The 23,488-nt window shown below is 39.7% G+C and overlaps 2 protein-coding genes and 1 pseudogene across 2 annotated transcripts in view; 2 read left to right on the top strand and 1 right to left on the bottom strand.

The window, feature by feature from the left end:
* The first annotated feature begins 2,840 nt into the window (after positions 1 to 2,840).
* Positions 2,841 to 5,031, top strand: LOC148100322 (natterin-3 pseudogene; annotated as a pseudogene).
* Positions 5,032 to 7,528: 2,497 nt separating this feature from the next.
* On the bottom strand, positions 7,529 to 9,388 carry LOC102790584 (natterin-3-like). The gene is given in 2 exon segments (XM_087848785.1): positions 7,529 to 8,734; positions 9,315 to 9,388. A coding segment is annotated over 1 exon segment (1,053 nt). The 5' UTR covers positions 8,697 to 8,734; positions 9,315 to 9,388; the 3' UTR covers positions 7,529 to 7,643.
* Positions 9,389 to 9,947: 559 nt separating this feature from the next.
* Positions 9,948 to 23,488, top strand: part of fam163b (family with sequence similarity 163 member B) — a 32,528-nt gene continuing 18,987 nt past the window's right edge. The window contains exon 1 of the mRNA XM_087848786.1: positions 9,948 to 10,024. The gene's annotated coding sequence lies outside the window, so the exon portion shown is untranslated. The remainder of the gene's footprint in view (positions 10,025 to 23,488) is intronic.

Below are 23,488 nucleotides of genomic sequence, written 5' to 3'. Positions count from 1 at the left end.
GTGGGATATATGGGACCACGAAGCGTGCACCGGACCACGCTTGATATTTGGGGAAATCTACGGCACATTTGGAGTATGCATTTAAAGTACACTTCGAATTGGGACAGCCGTCGTCGCGTGGCGGTGACGTAACCGCACTTAAAATGCGTACTTCAAGTGTGCAGACCCTGAATTGGGACACAGCGTAATACTAACTACAATGAACACCATACTCTTTCAAAATAAAACAGGAAACACAGAGACATAGACATGGAGATAGAACATGAACTTGTCCTCGTATTCACATCTTTCTACAACAGCACAGACCTCTCCCGTCTGGATGCTGTAGTATGTCCCTGAGAGGTACAAAATGCAGTTACAAGCAAAATATGTCTGAACTCTTACCTAGAAATGAGTCTATATACTGTGTGTGTGTGTGTAGGCAAACTGTGTGTGTCTCGACGTCAGTGCACTCTGTCTCACCTCTCACCTCGCCAACTAAAGCTTATAACCTCTTACCAGACAGAAGGCCAACTCTTCTGTAAGCACATTTGCAATATGTGTAATAAAATAGCTGAAACTATATGTGTAATATATTGAATAAATGTTTTAATCAAATGCCACTACTCAAAGCTTAATAAAAAGGATATAAACGAATAAAAAAGATATGAATGAATAAACATAATATTAAAATGATATAATCCCCACACATTATACCTTTAATCAAAGAATGGTTGAGTCATTCATGTACTCTGCATGGTGCATCGTTTTGAAACTGTCCATATCTGCTCTTTTAACATGATTATTTCTTTTCAGACTAAATACCTCACAACTAAACAGTATCATGTTTTTTTGATCTGAGATTAGTTTACCAGGGTCAAATTTCTGATTGGGTAAAAATTAAGCCAACAACCAAGTGTCAAAAAACTGTAATGCCTCTATAGGCCGCTCAAGGCGGGTTCTAAAAACAAGTCAGGCCCTAAAGCCAAGGGGAAATTTCATGTTAAGGCTGTTGCACGCAATGGCGGTGCCATCTTACCCTCCGACCATACATACATTACACAAAACATCACATGGGGAAGACAGGTCAGAGAGGTATAACAATGGAAAAAGCACCACATGAGGAAAGATAAGGAGAAAAAAATAACTCCCCCCAGACTGAGCTCCAACAGGGAGATCAGTTTGAGAACAGAATAAAACACCTCTGCACATGAAAAACTCTTAATACACCAAAGAAACACATGACAAGCAACAGGGATGAGTAAAGGGTGAGAGACAGCCAATGTAGACAGTACATCTGGGCCTGCAGCCTATGCGGTGGTCTCCTTCATCCACCGTCAGCATCGGAGGGGAGTAAGCATCGAAGGCGTTTGGAGGGGGAGGGGGGATGAGTGTATGTCTGCATGTGTATATATATATATATATGTCTGTGTGTAAATGGTAAATGGACTGGTTCTTATATAGCGCTTTTCTACTCATCTGAGCACTCAAAGCGCTTTACACAACTTGTGCATTCACCCATTCAGACCCATTCGCACATCTTTCTAAGTGCTTTCTAGATAACATTCACACACATTCATACTCCGATGGATGCATCGGAGAGCAATTTGGGGTTAGTATCTTGCCCAAGGATATTTGGCATGCAGACTAGGGGAAGCCAGGAATCGAACCACCAACCTTCCGATCAGTAGATGACCTGCTCTACCACCTGAGCTACAGCCACCCTGTGTCTGTGTGTGTGTCCAGAGTTCAGCTGAGACAGTGTCCTTCGCCCTGCCAGGCTAAGTAAACAGTCTTCCAGCCAACCCAGGTGGCCTTGCATAGAATGGGAAGAACAGTCTAAACACAGATGCTAATTTGGTGACAACTCAAGTCTGTGGGAATGTGTAAGGAATTTTTTGTGATTGGACCCCTGTCTCATCTTAAAAAACTGACATTGTTGTTAAATTACAGTAGTTTTTAATAAACATTTAACAGTTGGAGGTTTATCATTGAGCAGGAAGAAAGCAAATCAAAACGCTTTCTTATCACGACTGCTGCTGATGACTTTGTATTCAATAAGCTTAGAAAGTTAATAATGTGTCAGATAATATGCATTTTATGTGGAGCAATGTGTATTTCATCAGTCAGTTAAACCTTTGACGTAAATAAAATATTACAAGATAAATGAGTCTGAGTAGAATCAACAGGATGACTGCAGTAGCTGACATTAACAGGTTATCTGGAAGTTACAAAGAGCAGCTGACCTGCATTTGCTTGCTTTTTCAAGACTTTGTTTAAATAAACTTGGTCACAACTAGGGATGGGTATCGAAACCCAGTTCTATCGATTACAGTCGCCCCGAATGACGTCACCACGCTGCGGAGTGTCATTTACCTGGCAGGAAATGTCTAATGCTCAAAAGTTTGGTTATACTTTACGAGAACGGATGACAACTGGGCAACTTGCAATACTTGCAAAGTAGATATTTCATTTAAGGGAGGAACACTACGAATATGCAAAAGCATTTGCTCACAAAACACGCGATGACCTTAAATGAATGTCGTGTTTTTAATTCCTCGTGAATCTCAACCCAGCAGCAGCGGTAACGTTTGCACGTCCTCTCCCGTTAATGCGGCAGGTAAATAATCAACTAACAGTGCATATTATGTGCGATCTGCCTTATTACAAAACCTGCCATTACTGTGCATTTAGGTGACCATGATGAGAGAGACAGAGTCTGGCTGGCTCGGATGCTGGCAGTTTTCACTGCAGTCTACCGGTAGCGTCTCCTTTCAGGCCAGGATAGACGAATGTCACCCAGCAGTGACTGGAGAAGGTGAAGTTTGTGGTAAAAGGCTTGCACCCATTTGCCACAGCAAATGCCCCCGATATTCGGTAAGTGAATGTGTTTAATTGTAGGCAGGGACATTACTGGATATTCTTGTGTAATTGCTTCAGAATAATTTATGTTATACTTTGTTATTGCTACAGAAGAATATTTATTTTATTATTTTACATACACCCCATCGAAGAGCCGTAGGCTGTGGATCTCTTAAGATCTCACTGTTGGGTTTGTAAGGCCACGTTACTCCTAAATTTCTATCTTGTTCAAATAGAAGATATAAAACAAAGTTCTAAGCTAATCGACCTTAGTGTTCTCCTTTTTTAAGAATCGATAAAGAATCGAATCGTTAAACAGAATCGAAAATGGAATCGGAATCGTGAAAATCTTATCAATACCCATCCCTAGTCACAAGTTGACATCACAGATGTAAATGTCTTATTTTGGGCTTTTAATGATTTCTTTGAACTGCTCTTTCTCCAGGATGGAAAGATACAGCAGTCTAGGTAGAATCAGGAACCAAGCAGAGCAACACCAGTCTTGTCAGGTCCCAATTTAATGTTGCCTCCTCCAAGCTCCACCTTCCCTCTCAGAATGAACATAAACATTTCTTTGCACATCTGTGACGGATGTTCTAACATGTCGCTGTGTTGCGATTACGCGTCTTGCATGCTTCAGGTTAGTTGGAAAGTCCAGGATCAAAGGCACACTTCCGGTCACGGACAGGTGGGAACGTCCCGAGGTCAAAGGTCAAAGCCATCAATCAAACTCAAAGTGACACAAGGTGTACTGGAGAACTCTCTTTAATTACAGTGATAATGCCATAGAGCAGAGAAATGGTCAACAACAACAACTACTGTTCATTTCATTTTAAATTCCATTCCTTAAATGTCTGAAAAATGAAATGTCTTATAGACCAAAATATATCACATTAAAACCTTTTTAAAAGGATTACAGGATTTATAAAAACAGAAGCCCATCAAATATGTTCAAGATTTTATGTCTTAAATAAGACCTCAGAAATAGAAAAACATCCAGTCTATTAATAAAGATGACAGAAAATCAGAAAAATATATTACCAGAGTGATAAAACCAAGCCAGAAGCTCGATGTTTTTGTCTTTCTCTTTTTCTTTTTTTATTCACTGGTGAATTCAGATGCAACTGGGAGTCCTGGGAAATCGGCTGACAGATCGATGCTAACAGACCAGCCTCTTGTTAGTGTTACTAAGTTCAGACAGAGGAGGCCAGTTCATTCTTCTTCCTTTAAGACTACCATTGACTCCAACCTGGAGTGGATCACCTTTAAACTTACTCTTCCCAACCCTGCTGTCTCAATTTACAACAGATATTTTCATCACACTGATTATGTCTGCAAATATAAGTGTGACACAGGCTTTTATACCCCCCAATAGGGTACTTATTGTTTCTTTGCTCGGAAAAACAATTTCACAGAGGATTTCCCTTTGAGTTACTGGTCAACAGAGACAACTTTGAGATCCTGGAGTGGAAAGATAATTCATGTGGTAAGGTGTCCAAGAATTCTCGACCTGTCCAGGGGAGCAAATATATGTAGGAATGAACAAACATGGACTTCTTGGGAAGGTGTCCACTAAAGAAAAGGCCTTGCCCTGGAAGGGTAAAGTATATACGTACAAATCCTACAAGGTCCTGACCACAAATGAAAATATAGTCAGCCAACAGGTTGACGATGTCAGGTACAACATTGACAACGCTAAAATACTCCAATATCCACCTGAGGTCATGCATCAAACCACCATCAGCAACTATGAATGTCAACCAGTAGTGAAAACAAGTTCCATCTCAAAGACGTCTGAGGTGGAGCACAGGTGGGAAACTTATTCTTCTGTTTCAGTTACTGTTAGTACAAGCATTAAAACTGGTATCCCTATCCTCTTCTAAAACAAAATTGAGATCAGCACTGAGGTGTCGTTTGGACTGACTATAGGAACTACTGTGACAGAGAGCGTCACTGATACTGTATCTGTGGAGGTCACTGTGCCACCAAACCAATCCTGTGTCATTAATATGCTCCAGTACAAATACAAAGTCGAGATCCCATTCACAGGATGCCTCAGACACACTTACGGTAATGGGAACATCCGAATAACATCCATCACTGGAGAAATATAACAGCATTCAGGTGGGAGAAGTCCAGGCTGTGTTGAATCGATGTGAACCTCTGGATGGATCTAAGCCTTGTCCATAAAATCAGCAAACCTCAGTCTGATGTCTAATGTGATTTTAGCCATCAAACTCCTCTTTTTGTTGAATTTGAATGAAATTATTCTAGCTGTTTACAGTAGAAGAAGGTATTAAACAGAAAATGGATACAAGTATACAATGTTATTTTTAGCACTTAATTATGATTATATGCATTAGATGAAAATGAAAGTGTTGCTGAATGTCAACTTAACTGACCTTAAAATGTCAGTTTCAATAAAACTGTGTCTAAACTAGTAAATCTAGTAGTAAAGTAGCCTTTTTTTCATTATAAAAAAAGGCTGTGGTGAGCAGTTAATGAGGTTTCAGTGCCATCTGCTGGATTGACTGAAAACACCCAATAAGAAAGCCAGGTACAAAAACAGTTTTCACAATTTTTTGTGAAGAATTAAAAACTGATGTAGTGATCACACCACTAAAAAGTTTATTCTTGGTAAGTCAACATGTAATTATTTATTATTAGTGAGCACATGGGCAGAGATAAGGAGAGTGTGGCTCTTCCTTTACTTTATCACATCACACATCTTGGAAGGAAGGTAGGAAGTTTTATTTTTAGTCTGATTTAAGAGGGTCACAGTGTCTCGTGAATGACCAATTCCTTGAAAAAGATATCAAATACTACAGTCCAGCAAAGAAAAAAATTATCATCATAATTATTCTTATAGATTCATAAAAACTAAGCAGGTAGAGCAAAGTTGCCAATTTGTATGTGTTCAAACATCAGTCCAGCTATTTAATTCAATTCAATTCAATTTGTTTTTATACAGCCTCAATTCAAAACAACTGTTGCCTCAATGTGATTTATATTGTAAGGTAAAAACCCTAAAATAATACAAAAGAGAAAACCCTGACAATGACATATTCCCTTTAAGCAAGCACTTTGGTATCACTCCAAAAAGTTGATTCTGTTCATCTGGACGTAGCGTTTTGTGGGAGAAATGTTTCGTCACTCATCCAAGTGACTTCTTCAGTCTCAGCTGACTGCAGGTTTCCCCAATCTTATAAACAGTACATTTGCATAATGACTGAAACCAGCTCACTGAAGGAACAATGGGCTGTGAGGTCAGTTCCTTAATCTTAAATATGCAAATTCTCATGACCATTGATCAACAACTACTGACCAAAACCCACTGATCAAAGACCACTGATCAATGGCCATGAGTACCATTCACATACAGTTGGGGAATGGCATTGTAAGATGGCGAACAATGTACCCTTAGGCCCCCTCCTCAATTCAGAGATGGTCTTTCCTTTTTCACTTTGGTGACAGTGAGATGGAAAAACTCCTATTTAACAGGAAGAAACCTCCAGAAGAGCCATCTGCCGAGACCGGTTGGGGTTATTTGTACATCTTCTTCCCTCTTCTGTGGAACCAGCTTCTAGTTTGGATTCGGGACACAGACACTATCTCTACTTTTAAGATTAGGCTTAAAACTTTCCTTTTTGCTAAAGCATATAGTTAGGGCTGGACCAGGTGACCCTGAATCCTCCCTTAGTCATGCTGAAATAGATGTAGGCTGCCGGGGATTCCCATGATGCATTGAGTTTTTCCTTTCCAGTCACCTTTCTCACTCACTATGTATTAATAGACCTCTCTGCATTGAATCATATCTGTTATTAACCTCTGTCTATTCCACAGCATGTCTTTTATCCTTTCTTCCTTCTCTCACCCCAACCGGTCGCAGCAGATGGCCCCGCCCCTCCCTGAGCCTGGTTTTGCCGGAGGTTTCTTCCTGTTAAAAGGGAGTTTTTCCTTCCCACTGTCGCCAAAGTGCTTGCTCATAGGGGGTCATATGATTGTTGGGTTTTTCTCTGTATCTATGAAGCGCCTTGAGGCGACTTTTGTTGTGATTTGGCGCTATATAAATAAAATTGAATTGAATTGAATCTTCTGCTACTTATCGAGTTCAGGATCACAGGGAAGCTGGAGCCTACCCGAGCTGCCATAGGGCGAGAGGTGGGGTGCACCATGGGCAGGCTGGCATTCTGTTGCCGGGCTAACACACAGAGACAGACACCCATTCTCACTCACATTTACACCTGTGGGCAATTTAGGATCTCCAGTAAACATAACCCCAGTAACTGCTTGTCTTTGGACTGTGAGAGTAAGCCAGGGGACCCAGTGAGAACACATGCAGACACTGCAGGAATCCACACTGCAAGGCCTCGGGCAGATGGTGGATTTGAACCCAGGACCTTCTTGCTGTGAGGCAACAAAGTTAAATACTGCAACACTGTGATGCCTTATATAACAACATGCAGAGTTAAGATGGGAAAATTTTGTTCTAAATCAATACTTTAAAAGTTGGAAGAGGTGCTATAAATACTTTTGGTAGGTAACACTATTTAAGTTTAAAGCATAATATTATAATATTATTGAAGTACTTTGTTTAGAAAAAAACATTTTTTTCAAACTTGTTTTATTTATTTACGAAAAAATAAATAAATAATGTTGTATGAATAATGAAACAAGGAAAGGAGGGTATGGCATGACAAACAGAACATTTGATGCATTTTTATTTTTGGGGGGATAAATTTGGAATATTAAGTTTTACTTTACAACTTAACTTGTATATACACATGATTACAACTGTGTTATTATGTCTTTTGTGGGCAAGGCTGTGCAGAAGTTAGGTATTCACATCTTTCTACCACAGCACGGACCTCTCCCGTCTGGATGCTGGAGTATGTCCCTGAGATGTGTGATAGTTTCATTGCTGTGTTCCTGTAGGTTCGGGTGAGGAGAGCAGTAAAAGGGATGTTTACATCGTACCTATAAGCCAGCATTTTAACTTTGCAGGAGTGGTTTGGTGGGACGGGGACCTGTACTTCAACAGTGTGGGTGAGCTCTTCTGCATGAGTTGCCCCATTTGAATAGTCAAATGTAAATTGAGCGCTAACCTCAATGCTTCCGGATGCTATGGTAGGGACTCCTGCAGTAAAAGTCTTAGTGACACCAACCGAGACAGAAGCGCGAATGTCCCACCTTTTCTCATCTCTAAGTTTCTTTGAAAGAGATACTGTTTTTGTCACTGGATTGCATTCATTGTTAATACTGGAAGAGATGCGCATGGTCTCTGGAGGATACTTGAAGATTTTAGCGTTGTTAGTTTTATACCTGACATCAGAGATGATCTCCCTGTCAATATCTCTATTAATGGTCAGCACCTCATAGGACTTGTACCAATATTCTTTACCTCTCCAAGGTAGAAAAAATGCAGTGTGTTTACGATGCACTTTACCTAGACCATACTTGTTTTTTCCAACATAAACCTCATCATTAGAACATGTTCTAACTGCATGTTCGGGCACTGAACCATGGGAACCTTTTTTCCACTCCACGATCTCAAAGTCGTCTTCATTCACAAGGATATCAAATGAGCCCGTACGATACTCTTTGTCGCCCTAGGGATAGTGGCAGAAATCTCCCAAGCTACGGCTGTAGAAGCCAGCATGGCATCCATATTTGCAGACATAGTCACTACGTCCCACATATGTGTTGTAAATTAGCACTGCTCCATCAGGGAGGGAACCATTCCAGGTCTGCCATTTCACGTTGTCCTTATTATCAAACGCCTGCCTTTTCTGTTTCATCTTGGCTGGAAACAAAAGATGTTGATATACTGATGTGTTAACTGAGATGTCTGTCATTCCAGGAGCTCTGTCCAGATCTGGGTTCAGAGAGGTCACTGTACGAAAGAAAACAAAAACCTTTTTAAAAAAAATAATCATATGCAAGTGTGAAAAGATGAAACTTCAGAAACTGCTCTTTTCATAAGGTCGACACAATTTTAACTTGACTATGATATTTTCTCCTAGTAGTTTCAATTCATCTTAAATTTCTCTTTTATTTCAGATTTTCTTATGACTGTCAGTTAAAACCAAATCTTGGTAAAAAAAATAAATAATAATAATTAAAAATTAAAATATGAACTGGACACCTCGTTATTTCCTGATATTTCTAAATGGGTTAATTCAGATTTAAGCAGGAGATCAACAATTCCAGTGACTCAAGGTAAATTGATGATCCAAGGACGAATTTGTAGTGTTCAGTGTGTTGCAGCCTTTAGACTGACGAATCCTGGTCTTTAGCTGTTTGATTAGTGCTTATTGCTACTGAGCACATAGTGTACACTGGGTTTATCTGAGCATTTCATCTCTAAGTAGTTTTAGAGCTAGTATTAAAAAAAAGTGAATCTCACTTGTTTATTTTCACAAAAGGACTTTTGAGGACACTTTTGCAAATTCATAATGCCAGTTACATTTTACCATTTCTGTCCTCTGAGTGCTTCTTCACAGTGCCCTGAGGACTGGCTGGTGACAGAGCCAGCAGCAACAGCAATGACAGCTTTAATAAAAAGGAAAAGCTGTTTTATTGCAAACAGTTTATATTGCAGTCATTAAACAGCTGACCACCACTGTTTACCCTAAACGCAAAGGCTGCACAAGAAACATGAAACTCAAACTTATGGTAAAATCTGAAAACGAAAATTCCTTAGAAATCAAATGTTAAATTATGTCACGTTGCATTTATTACCTTTCCCAATATGTCTGTGAAGGTTCTCAGTCATTTAGGTCATCGTAGTCTAAGGAGCTTGGAAAGAAAAGCGTCTGGACTTCTTTAAGTTGGTTCAAGATGTTTCAGCTCTCATCTGAGAAGCTTCTTCAGCTCTAAGGTCAAATGGTGGAGAGTCCCAGATTTAAGCCCTATAGGAGCGTCCCCCAAGAAGGATGCCCACTCACATTTAGACCTTTTGACCTCAGGAAATCACATGATAGGGTGGAGCTAGGTTTCACAGCGGGTTCACCCAAAACCTTGGCTGATTGTAACCTACACCCGTTTTCACACCTTGTCTCGTGTGATTAGGTAGAGGATCAACAGGGGGTTCTTCTTGAGACTCTCCACCATTTGACCTTAGAACTGAAGAAGCTTCAAGCCAGACACTTTTCTTTTCGAGCTCCTTAGACTACCTTTCCCAGTGAGTGTTCACATTTTTGACATACATGATGACTATTTACATTTTTAAAGTGGAGGTTGCTTCTTTCCTTCCTCATTAACCACCACTTGTAATATTTCACACAGTATGCTTTTTGCAATTACATACATTTGTGCATTGTTGCCTTGTGAAATCGAAGTAAGTAAAAACAACTTGATAATTGCAAAATGGTCTAAAATCTACATAATCTACCATTAATGGTGACTTCACAGATAAGCAAGTTACGTGAGTTAGCTGAACAAGCGGAACTCTGAGCTGATAACAATCAAATGATCCCTGATGATGATTTTCCAAAAGGACTTTTAAATGCCGACAGGTCAGATTTTTACTTCAGCTCAGGCCATCTTACATAACTTGAGGGTTTGAAAGCAGCTGGTTTGTGAATGTTAGAGTTCAATGTAGTATTTGTGCATTCGGTGATGAACTATGTTCACTTATGATGGTTGTCTGAAGCTACCCGTTACACATATTAAACGGCTGACAGACTCTAAAGGGGTTTAACAAGAGAATAATGGAGCTCGTTATCTGCCATTAGTCCACCAATTACAGATTCTGGTACACTCAGTCATTTGTGCTGTAAAAGTGGTAAATACACTCCAGTGTTGGTAACATTAGTGTAGGATGATAGCTACATTAATTGAGTGCAACATTAAACTCTCCACTCCTCATGTCCACTTGTTGGGGTTGACAACATTTTTTAAACTACATTGTTTGCGCCTATTTGTATTTGTGTGTGTGTGTGTGTGTGTGTGTGTGTGTGTGCCTGATCCTTGGACTATTGTGTAAGCCTTTTTCCTCTCTCTCTTCTGTTTGCTATTTTGTTTGTATTGGTTTCATCATATGATCTATTTTTGTTGACCTTTTGCCAAGTAGCAAAGATTTGAGTTTCAGGCTTTCATTTACTAACGTGGGTCCTCGTCTCCCGTCAGTCAACCATCAGTCACAATGAGGTGAAAAAAACTGAACAATGAATTAATGTTGGAGCAGAAATCAAGACTCAGATAAGGCAACATTTTTCCAGTCAACCAGTACTATGCAATGTCTCCTGTTTCCTGTTCTTAAATGGCAAGAGTGACACCCAGTGTGCTGCAGCCCATCTGCTTCAAGTTTTGACATGTGTTCAGAGATGCTCTTCTGCAAACCTTGGTTGTAACAAACAGTTATTCAGTTACTGATGCTTTCCTATCAGCTAGAAGCTATCTGATCATTGTCCTCTGCCATTAATATGTCATTTTTGCCAAATGCTGCTCACTGCCCTTTACAAATGAATTTATTTTTCATTTCAAATGACAGATTTTATCTGTCTTTGGAACTGCAAAAGTTTCTTACTCTCATCACGCATGTTTGCTATTGTTTCCAGAAGCCCTGGTTCTGTATATGCAATTTTATTTAGCAACCAATTGAATTTGCATGTGATCGCGATCAGCCTAGAGGCTAAAAATACAGTGACAGAAATGTATTAAGACCACTCTGTCGTCATAATGCGCTGGTTAACCAAGTGGTGTCAAACTTACTTTAGTTGAACATTTACAGCTCAGTTTGATCTCTGGTTGGCCAGACCAGTAGAAAAGTTACATAATAGCGCTGCCTTTCTTTTTCCTTTAACCCTCTCAGGCTCAGATGAAACTTTTTGTTGCTAATGCACAACCAAGTCCTGCAGTCCCATATGGAAAAGAAATAGTAAAAACTTATATGACTTAACTCATGAAAGTGGCCACTTTCTCATTACTTTCATATATTGTTTTAGTAAGTATCCAAAACATACAAGTTTCATTATATAATTTTGCAAGGGATCTTATATCTGTTTTTACTCATGTATGCTTTTCATACAAGTTTCACACAAGACAGATACAAACTTTATAAGATTTATATATAACTTTTCCATATGGGGTGGTACTTCTGAGTTAAAAAAACTCATAAAATATGTATGTGGGGTAATCAGGTTGTTAGTTTTTAACTGTTGCAAATCGGCAACGCCTGCCTTGAGAGGGTTAAAGTAGGGCACAGACTAATAAAGTCCAAATAAGCTTTCAAATCACATTTTTAATGTGCATTTACAAACACAAATAGGCACAACAACAACATGCATTACAGATGATGGAAACAGAAAAACCTACAAACCTTAGTTTTGTAGTTTTATGAACAAAAGCAAATGTGTTAATTTATTATTTATTATTCAAACCTCCATACAATGTTTTGTGGTAATGTTCACAATAAATCGCTGCATTCGAAATCCAACTTGATATTAAACAGCAAAGACAAAAGTACTCACTATGCAAAATGTCAGATTATACAGTCAATGTCTTTAACTGTTTTCTGAGACAGAGACAGAGACAGAAACAGACTGCACTTTCACTGAATTTGAGAGAAGAGAAGTCAACAATTTCAGTTCAGTAGGTAAAAGCAAAAATCAATGAGATGTTGAAGGAGTTTGTCTTTGTGCTTATGTTGTGGTTTTGGATAGACTGACCACTTTCACTATAATTTTACCTCTTTAAATATGTTTTTTCAGTACTGTAACCACATAATTTAGGTTTGACAGCATTTCAGCAGGTAATAGCAGATGGCGTGAGCATAAACTGAGCCTGCGATGTTGATGGAGGACCAGTAAAATTCAGATAAATTATCCTCTCTAAACATTAATACAAATGTAAACATTGAAATAACATTTATATATCTTAAAGTTTAGATATCTTGACCTCAGCTTTCTTAATGTAGGTCCCAAGGAGTGGAAGAAATACTGTAAAAAGAGATATTTTCTAAAACATTTTGGAGATTCATGTCAGAGAATACATTTCTGAATAAATTTTGGTCAAAATTTTAGTTTTTTTTATTTTGTAAGTGAAGAAGTCATTATGCATTACTGGTACAAACAGGTATATTATGTGCTTTATTTCTCTGACCCTTAAAATGGCATTAGCAAAGCATAAGCTTATAAATGCACATGTATGTAGGGCAGAGAGTCAGCAGGAGGCAGCAACCGACTAGAAATCTCCAGCTTCTTGTCAGAAATGAATTCTCTTCCCTCATACGCATGTGTTTATACTGCCTGACTATAATATCTGTATATGTTCAAAGATTTTGTGTGTAAGTAGGTAAGCAAGTAAAACTTTATTAATATAGCACCTTTATAGATAAAAGATCACAAAGTGTTCACACATGGATAAGAAAGTATAAAACAAAACAGACAACAGTTAACAAAATGCACTTCTGAGTCCAGAGATCTTAAGCTTAGTGGGATTGAGTTCCACAGTCTGGGAGCCACAGTGGCAAAAGCTCTGTCTTAGTTCTCAGCCTTCTATGATGAATGACAAGTAGACCCTGATTACATGACCCAAGAGACCTGCTGGGGACAAAGGGCTGTAGAAGTTCAGTGATGTAGGCAGGAGCTTGTCCATGAAGAGCTCTATAAGTCAGCACCAGAATCTTGAAATTGACTCTGAATTCCCTTGTGCACTGTTTAATTTTTCTATCTATTGTTCATATAATGTTATTTATATACACAACTATCATATTTATATTGTGCTACAGTACGACAGAGAATCCCAATAATCAGATGATCCCCTAAGACCTCCAGCAGAACCACTCAGAGAGCAGCAGCCATTTATCTCAGTTGGTTGAGAAGAAAGAAAAGACAGGAAAGAGCAGCATAAGCAGAGCACTGATGACAAAGAGGAGAAAACACAAAATACAAAAGAGTGAGCAAAAAAGAACATGTAGAGGAAAGAAGGTTGGAGAAAAAATGGTTGGTACATAATGGGACACTACCCCAGCAACCTGAGAGTATAACAGTCACACTAAAAGAGTGGTTCAAGGTCACCTGGTCCAGCTTTAACTTTAAGCTTTTTCAATCAATCAATCAATCAATCAAAGATTGTAGAAGTAGAGAGAACTCCTGTCTTTGTAACCCAGACTGGGAGCTGGTTCAAATGGAGAGGAGCCAGGCATTTGAAGACCCAAATAAATCTTTGTTAGCCTAAAATATAATGAGGGTTTTAAAAAGTATCAACACTTTGTGCTTTTCTGACAATTCCAAAAGCTCATAGCATAAATAATAAACGGTGCTTATTCAAACTTTTTGTTCTGAGCTTTGGATTGACTAAATGTCTTGGCACACAAGGTGCTATGCTGGGTTCACAGGTAGTGAGTGGTGAAGAATTGTGATTTTAGTTAAAGAGCAGTGCTCTGTAGGGCTGGTAGCGTGTTCTCATCCCAAGGCATCAAACATTGCTGTTCTGTCAGATACCACCATAAAATACTAAAAGAAATCACGCTAAATCCTAAACGGTGCATTTAAAAGTGAGAACTTTCCTTGACAAACATCCATATGTGGCACATCAGCAGCCACAGACCCACTATTTCTTTAACCGGGTGTGTCAAGCATCATGCAGGTTATGCATAATTTGGAGACGTCAACAGGAGAGGTGATGTAATGGCAGCACTTGATTCGAATGAGGATGACTGCAGGACACTTCCTGCACACTTGGCTGCTGCTTCGGACGTTCCAGTGAAATGTTCTCATGCAGCAGTTTTACTGCAGCTCTCACTGCCACTTACCCACAAATAAATAAATCATAGACTCCTATCTTGCCATCTATCTATATCTTTCTGTCTCTTTGTCTCGAACACTCACAGATATACTCTCAAAGCTTCAAGTCCGCTGGCTCCTACTGGAGATTTAAATCTTTAAAATCTCACATTATAGAAGACGTGTATTTTATGTTTCCTAAAGCAGCCGCAACAGTTGTTCTTTGCAAGCATCACTCAAACAGAAGATTGCAGCTGCAGATTTATTCTGACATGGGGCTCTGCTGAGTACATGAAGCAGAATCATGTATGTGGGATTCATATTGGATCATGTTTGTAGATTTTTCTTTTTTTAAATAGACAATCTGAAAATATGAGTCACTTAAAAATAACATTAAAAAATTTACAATAAAAAAACCATTTTGCCAGATTATACATAACATTAGTTTTCCATAAGAAACCACATAATGGGATGGTGACATGGGATGACCGTTTAATATTTGTTACATTAAATGGGAGAAACCCACACATGCAGGAAACAAGTAAACATACACGCAGAATACCATAGAACAGCTTAAACTTTGGCATACTACATCTAAGTATGCTTGGAATAAATACATGCAAGAATGCAGGGACTTTGAATTTAACGATGGGACAAAGGCAGTAAAAATGAAAAAGTATTTGCACCATTCACCAAATTTTTTATACTAGCAAGTTCAGCTCAGTGTGAATCATTGATGCACATCACGCTAATTTCTTCTCTCAATGTGTGTGTGTATCTACACTACACCTGAAAGTTTATTGAAGTGAATTAGTACTAAATTAATACTGAATTTAGTCGATGACTACATGTAATGTTTTCATTGGGTAGTACGAGCTCCCCATCAAGTCTGAATATAAAGAGAGAGAGAGGGAAGCCAACAGGAAAAACATCATAATCTTTGCAGATTTTTCATCCTGTCAGCTCACTTGATTACAATTAAAATGTACAAAAAAATGCAAAAAGTATGTCCAGATATCCTGTTAGCAACCAATGCCCTGCTGTTGAATTGTGGCATAGTAAATGAAGAACAACACTGAACTGAACAGACAAAATCGGTGTGCACAGTGGCACAGTTACTCAATCCAGATCAATAGCTGACTCAAATATGAGATCCCTTAAAACAAGTACAGTTTCAAATGATTTCCAAGAATATCAGACAGTCACAGTTCAGACCCTGTCAGCTGTGTGCGTTCACAGCAGCACATTCTGCAGACTGGGTCGGCAGTGCAATGGAAAAAAGGTCAGACAGGGTGACCAGCGTGTGTTTTAGGGCGAGCCGGCACTTTGCAGTGTCCTTGACAGCCGTGTCAGGCTTCATTTCAGCTGAATGAGCTGTTCTGTTTTGGGTTGTTAGATGGATAGCTGTCTGTGCTCAGGGTGATGGTGATCAGGCAAACAGCTCATTAAAAAACAGATGAGCTACCACACCATGCCAGTTTTAATGAGACACTGACAGTAAGGAGAGCCTGAAGCCGCTGTATTTGTATAGCGCTTTACTAGTCCCTAAGGACCCCAAAGCGCTTTACACATCCAGTCATCTACCCATTCACACACTGGTGATGGCAGCTACATTGTAGCCACAGCTGCTCTGGGGCGCACTGACAGAGGCGAGGCTGCCGGACACTGGCGCCACCGGGCTCTCTGACCACCACCAGTAGGCAACGGGTGACGTGTCTTGCCCAAGGACACAACGACCGAGACTGTCAAATAGGGCTGCCACAAACGATTATTTTGATAGTCGACTAGTCACCGATTATTTTTGCGATTAGTCGACTAATCAGATCATCATCCATTGGACGTAAAACGTACAGCTTATTGCACCAGAAGCATCTGCTCTTATATAACTATCATTAGCTTACAGCTTTAAGTGTTTAAGGTATGTGCTAACTAAAAATAAAGACAAGATGAGAGTTTATTAAATTTTAATGAAATTTGCAGATTGTTTCGGTGACGTTTAATAAACTCCTTGCTATCTAAAATATAACAGGTCACCGGAGTATATTCTCGAGCATCTCACACTTCTGATAATCAGCTGTCTGCTTGATGTTTATTCAGCTGTGTAAAAACTATAACTTTAATCTCAGCCAAACCGATTTACTCAGGAACAAATAAAATACTGAAAAAAACCAAACAATAACATTTTGAAGTTATCTAAGTGACTTGTATATCATATTTAACCTGAGTAGTGAAAGACAGCGGTGGGTTTGAAAACAATTTGCTGGCAGTCCGGTGTTCTCACGGCTCTAGTGAGCCTAGCCCCCGGCTAGCTATCGAGCTAGTGGGTAACAGACGTCTCCGAAAACGTCGGAGCGCTTTTGAAAATATGTGGTGTCTTGATAAACTGAGCAGATATTTGAGGTTTACACAGCTACATTCTCGCCTGAAAATATGTTAACAGTTTATTTTGTGACCCAGAAAGAATAATAAGAGTAATATTAAAACTAACTAGCTGCCGCCATTGTTGGAAACTGAGCTGGGCTGCGCTATGAATTCTGGGAGCTTCTTCTTCTTCTTCGGGGTTTAATGGCAGCTGGCATCCTTGTACATGCAGTGCTGCCATCTTCTGTTTCAGTCCGTTATTACACTCTTAAATCCTACTACTTATTCCTGCGTCTTTTGTGATCTTACAAAGCTTCAAACGACGCGTCGACTATTAAATCAGTCGTTGACGATTTTTATAGTCGACGTAATCGTGACTAGTCAACTAATCGTGGCAGCCCTACTGTCAAAGCTGGCAGCCTTCCGATTACAAGGCGAACTCCCAACTCTTGAGCCACGATGGCCCATAATATAATAATATAATATAATATAAAAATATCTTTAAGTTTTTATCTGCCTTATAAAATTGGAATGTTGTGATCCAAAATATAAAGAAATCTAATCTTGAAAGATCCCAGTTCCTTCTAGGAGGAAACACAAACGCAGCTTCATGGGATCACAAGCTTGTATGCTGCATGCTGAAAGAGAGGGCTGCGTCAGGAAGGGCATTCATGTGTGACATAAAGTCTGTGCCAAAGCAAACATGGGGATCCATCTGCAGCAGTGACCCATTTGGGAGCATCTGAAAGAACTCTCCATGAACTCCAGTTTGCAGATGACATTTTGATCTGCAGTGAGAGTAGGTAACAGGTAGAACTGAGCATGGAGAGGTAGAGGTATGCTCTGGAGAGAAGTGGAATAAAAGGCAGTATAAGTACAACAGAATAAATGTGTGTAAATGAGACGATGCACAATGAGGAGAAGAGGAATGCTGGCAGTGTGGAGTGGGTAGAGATGAGTGTCAGGGGTGATTTGTGACAGATGGATAGCAGCGAGAGTGAAAGAGAAGTTTTAAAAGACACTAGTGAGACCTGCTATGATGTATGGCGTTAAGATGGTGGCACTAACTAAAGCAGGAGCGCTGTAAAAGTGCATAATAAAATAACCTTAACCTGGTCATCTTTGTTTAACAGTACTGCATTCATTATTTTTGCCCTAATTATTCAAGATACAGCGTGTCCACAGTCTGATAGGCTCATGTTGGCTCTGTGTCTGCTCTACATTATTGTCCTGGGAGAGTAAGAGTCATATTAAGTTGATATGTACTAACAGGAGTATATCCTCAGGCTCTATGTATGCATCCATGTCAAACAAAATAGTTTAGTCATATCAGTATTTTCTCAGCCGGTCTCACACAGGAAAGTTCCAGTGCTTAAAACTTAAGTACAGGAATAGTTTAGGCTGATATATCAGGCTGGTGGAAACAGTAGGAGGGCAACCAGGGCAATATAAAAACTATAGAAAAGATTAGAGTGGAATTGAGAGTATTAGATGCTCACCTGATAAGTGGAAGGACATTGATGGATGGATCAATTAAGTAGCATTTTGTCTCAAAAAGAAAATTTGAATCAAGGAAACACAAGGTAGTAAAGCAGCATTTCTATTTTTTCTGCTATTATCTCAGTGTGGAAAACAGACTTGCAGTTAATTAAAAAAGAAAAGAAAAGAAAGAATCTGAATGTTTGACCTTTTGTTGGTATCACCAAAATAAAATGAAGCATTCAAAAACAAAATAATTCCCACTAATCCTAATTAACACTGAATTTTACAGAAGTTGCTGCTTAAGTTGAAGTCAAATTTCTACAGTTCCTCCAATCACAAGATCAATCCGAAAGTTCTGCTTAAGAAATGTGATTAGCGAAGCTGCTGTGTTCATCATTTAAAATGCAGAGATTCATCTTACTTGCAGCAGGGGGGGTATTTGTAGACAAACTGCAATTATGCATTATGCTATATTATATGTGGCATATATACTGTGATTCACTCACTGGGCCCACATCCTAATTTTAGGTTTGAGAGCATTGTAGTAGATAAAGGTGAATCGTTTGGACATGAATTGAGCTGCGGTTTGGGGAAGGCCTAGAAGGGGACTGGTGGAGGCTCCTGGGCCTGGCAGACCCCACATGGACTAATGAGAATTGAAGAAAATAAATTGAAAAATGGGAGGGAGGGTGGGGCTCGTAAACAAGAACAAACAGCTTGTAGAACTGGGGGAATATGTATAGATGAGAACTGAAAGGAGAGCGTTTGGAGGCGTGGTCCCACTCCCGAAATTCAGATGCTTTATCTCCAATATAAGGATGCACCTTTCTGTCTTCTGCCCTTTGATTTTATTCAACACAGAGGAAAAACCTTTCTAGGGGTAATTTTCTGGCTGTGTCTCTTTATGTAGGTGGAGATAAATTATCTGGATTTCAGGAGCGGGACTACACCTCCAAACACGCCCCTTCCGGGTCTTATCTATATATGACCCCCCAGTTCTACAAGCTGTTCTTGTTTTCGTGCCCCACCCTCACTCCCCTTATTTCAGTTCTTTCACTTCTTCACTTCTCATTCGTCCATGGGGGATCTGCCAGTCCCCTTTGAGGCCTTCCCCAAACCACAGCTCAATTCTTGTTTAAGCCATTCGCCTTTATCTACTAAAAATACTGCCAAACCTAAAATGAGCACGTGGGCCCAGCTAGTGAAAGAGGATTTTCCCAGTCAGAGAAGTCAGAGATGACAAAGTACAAGTTAAATTTGAGGAACATAGGAAGCAGGAAGAAGCACAACTTTACCAACTTCCAAGCTGAACAGAGGAGAGGAAAACATCTGGAGTGGTAAGATTAAGTAAACAACATCAGCACTATCATAAAACAGCTTGATTGTTCCAGCTTCTGGATTTTATCAGGATCAGTGTATATATATAAAAAGTCATAGACACAACCCAGTTGCTTTGGGTTCTTCCTATAGAGCCAAAGGTTACCATATTTGGAAAAACTCAGAGTTTTAAGTTAAAATGTAAATTTAACAAATCTGACTGACAGATAATCCAATTAAAAAAAGTTCAAAAGTCACCGATAACACAGCTGAAAAGTGTCACACCCTGGCTTTAAATCTTCGTCAAACACAATCAATCAAATCAAAATAGATGAGCTGTAACTGGTCCTTTCATCAGAACCAGAATAGTCACTGGCATGAATTGGCTTTTGAAAATATTGAATTCCTGTCCTGTTTATCTGTAGATTTAATTTAAATATATAAAGCTGCTACTGTTAAAAAGCCATCAAGGATAATTATGACAACCAAGGCCTGATACTGAATACTGCAAATAAATTTCACTCATGCCAGTAATATTAAGATAACGTAGCATTATCACACGAGTCTCATTAAACTCTTTCTAGTATTTCAGGAATCTTGTGATCTATTGGCTCCACCCACTGACAGGAAGTGAGACAATCAGCGAGGTTTTACCTGCCTCTAAACAGGCTGTTCCTGGACTTTAATGTTAGTATTGTGAACGATCTCCTTTGCTGCCACCACTTTGTCAGGCCTTCCTGCATCTTGTCCAGCTCGTGAACGTAATGAATGCTGACCTGCTGTCCCCCCAGGGGGCCGATCTGCCCTCTCTCTCCCTGCATGCCCTCTGATTCAGCTGTTCCCCTCCTGCTGACATTTATGTCACTGGCTATGCTAATTCCCCGGAAAATATGCTAATTTAAGTGCCAACGAATATTCATTAACTTACTGGAATACATTCAGGGTGACAGTTGGGAGCTGAGACTTGATGTCTTTGGAGGAAAGGTAAAACGTAACTTTCTGGCTGCTTTGTCTAAATCTGACTCACCAGGTAACCTCAGGGTAGATCGTACAGTCGCTGGTTTGAGTTCCAGAAAGGCCGGTTAGGAGAGAGAACGGCTCCCTGTGGGTAAAATCTCAATGTGACAGGACGAAGTGGGTGAGAAATGTTTAGTCAAGATTCATGAGAGAATAAATACATGTGACGGTGAAAACAGAGTTTTAAGCTTGGTCAGGTTTGTGTACCTGAACATATTTCCAAGGAGCAGTTTTTATCAAAGCTGCAGGCGTGGCTCAGTTTCACACTCTGTCATGATTTGAATGTAATAGATGTTTTTCTTTAAAGTTGGAGGTCACTTTAAAGTTCTATTCACGTGTAACAGAGCGTTGCTAATGAAAGCGTATGAACTCAGAAAGTGCCAGTTGTTTCTTCGACCTTTATTTTTATGCAATCTCCACCTTTTATGCATGGTTTATTAAAGTGATCTCTCTCTCTCTCACACGCACACACACACACACACACACACACACACACACACACACACACACACACACACACACACACGCTTGTTTTTTCACCTGGACCTAATCTGCATATCTTAATCACATGACCTTTAGTGTGACAAAGTTTTTAACCTTCATTTATTTATGAAAGACTTTTCCAGCTTTGTCATAATTCATACAGTACAATAAGCTTCCTTCTTCAACCCGTCTGTCAGCAGGTAACACCTAAAATCTTTTACAGATATTGACAATTATTTCGGACCTTTCAGTTTCTCCTTTATTTGTTTGTTGGTGTTGTTTGAGATAAACAATCACACTGTCGTCTGGCTTTACACATTCTGTATAGATAAAAGAAGCCAGAAATAATACAAATGGAGGAAATGTAACAAATTTTAGAGTTTTAAAGAACACTGTCACAGCTAGCAGAGAAGCTGACTGCGTGGAGTGAGGACTCATGCTGGACTCATGCAGTTCATATATGTTCTGTGAAGTGATGAATGATCTTCTCTATCAGGCAGACTGATGGATGAAAACTCTGCTTTTGTTAGGATGCCTGGGTCGTTGACCCAGGGTTTTTGAGTTTATTATATTATTTATCATTTCTAGTCTTTGGTTTCTCTGAGTTCTGTCTAGAGCAGGGCGATATGACCAAAAATATTTATCATGATATACAATAGAAAATTTGCGATAACGATATAACGGACAATATAACTGACACTAGACAAAATACTTTACAACTCCACAACTTTATTAGTGCAAAAAGCCCCATCAATGTATTTTCACTTAAACAAGGAGCTGTTTTTTATGTGCATTAAAGTTATATAAAAATATAACAGTGCAAATGCAAATTCCTCGCTGACAGTTTAACCAAAAGGCATTTCCAGTGGAAATTGGCCGACGTATCCTCAGCATAACCATGTATAATATCCACAAAACTTAAAAAGAGGTTATACACACACAATACGGTAATATTATGTTGAAGCACAGTACGTATCACTCCGCGAGGCTCCGCCTACGATAGCCGTAATGCTCCAACAATCCATCACTAAAACATGTGACAGATTTTCCAGCGGCGTGTACGACATAAAATCGTTTCGAGGTCAGTAAACACAACCAGAATTCATACATAAGGCACACGGGATTATAAGGGGCACTGTCGATTTTCAGAAAAATCAAAGGATTGATTTTAAGTGTGCCGTATTTTCCAAACAACACGGCAATAACGATGGCCCGCTAGCATGTTCTACCAAAAATAGTGCTTTGTTGTGTATCTGACGGACGAAAGCCAAACCAGTTGCACACCACTGAAGTTGCAGCATTTTTACAAACCAGTTCTGGTTCATCCGTTTCATTTAACGATCCACTTTCGCTCTTCTCATTCTGCGTCGCCGCCATGTGCGTATGTAAACAAAGGCACTGCGCGTGTTACCCATATTCTATCGCGATATTTCATTTTCCTATCGTTGCCCAAAATTACACCGGTATTATTGTGAACAGTATGATATAGCCCAGCCCTAGTTCTGTCTTATGGTTTATGTCTCTGTCTTCTCTAGTTGCTCTGTCTCCCCTGTCAGCTGTATCCCCTTGTCAAGTTCGCGTCTCTGTGTATCCTTAGTTGCTATATCCCCGTGTCCAGTCAGTGTCTGTCTGCCCTGGTCCCATGTCTCTATTCCCTCTGTTGCAGTGCCTGCATGTGAGTCTGTGTCTTTAGTTCAGTCTGTGTTATGTTTCCTGTTTTACTTTGAAAGTCCGTGTCTCATGTATATGCGTCTGGTTTTGCTTCCTTTGTCTCGTTAGGCCTGATTTGCCCCAGCTGTGTTTCCCTCCTGTTACCCATTCCCTGATTGCTCCCCCTGTGTTTTTTGGATTTTTGTTACGTTTGCCAGCAATAAAAACTGAGTTTTGAAATACACTTTTGCCTCCGAGCGTCTGCACTTTGGGTCCTCCTTACCACCACTCCTTCCTGCACACAGCCCTAACCTGACAGCTTTCAGTTTTGTGCGAACAGTTTGGGAAAGGGCCTTTTCTGCTCCAGCATGACTGTAGCCCATTGTGCAAACTAACCATAATAGCACGACACCTCGTCAAACACCTTTGAGATGAAGCAGGAGGCGACTGGCAAGACCTTCTTGCCCAACATCGGTTTCTGACCTCACAAAGCCTTGGCCACTGCAGCTGCAAAGGGGGGGACCAACATCCACATTAATGCCTATGGAGTGCAATAAAACCTTCCTATTACATCTGAAGGTGAAATTATTATTATTATTATTATGTTA

The sequence above is a fragment of the Neolamprologus brichardi genome, chromosome 12 (assembly GCF_056152115.1).
Source record: "Neolamprologus brichardi isolate AB-2024 chromosome 12, ASM5615211v1, whole genome shotgun sequence".
Taxonomy (NCBI): domain Eukaryota; kingdom Metazoa; phylum Chordata; class Actinopteri; order Cichliformes; family Cichlidae; genus Neolamprologus; species Neolamprologus brichardi.
This window is presented reverse-complemented; position numbering and strand designations above follow the sequence as displayed.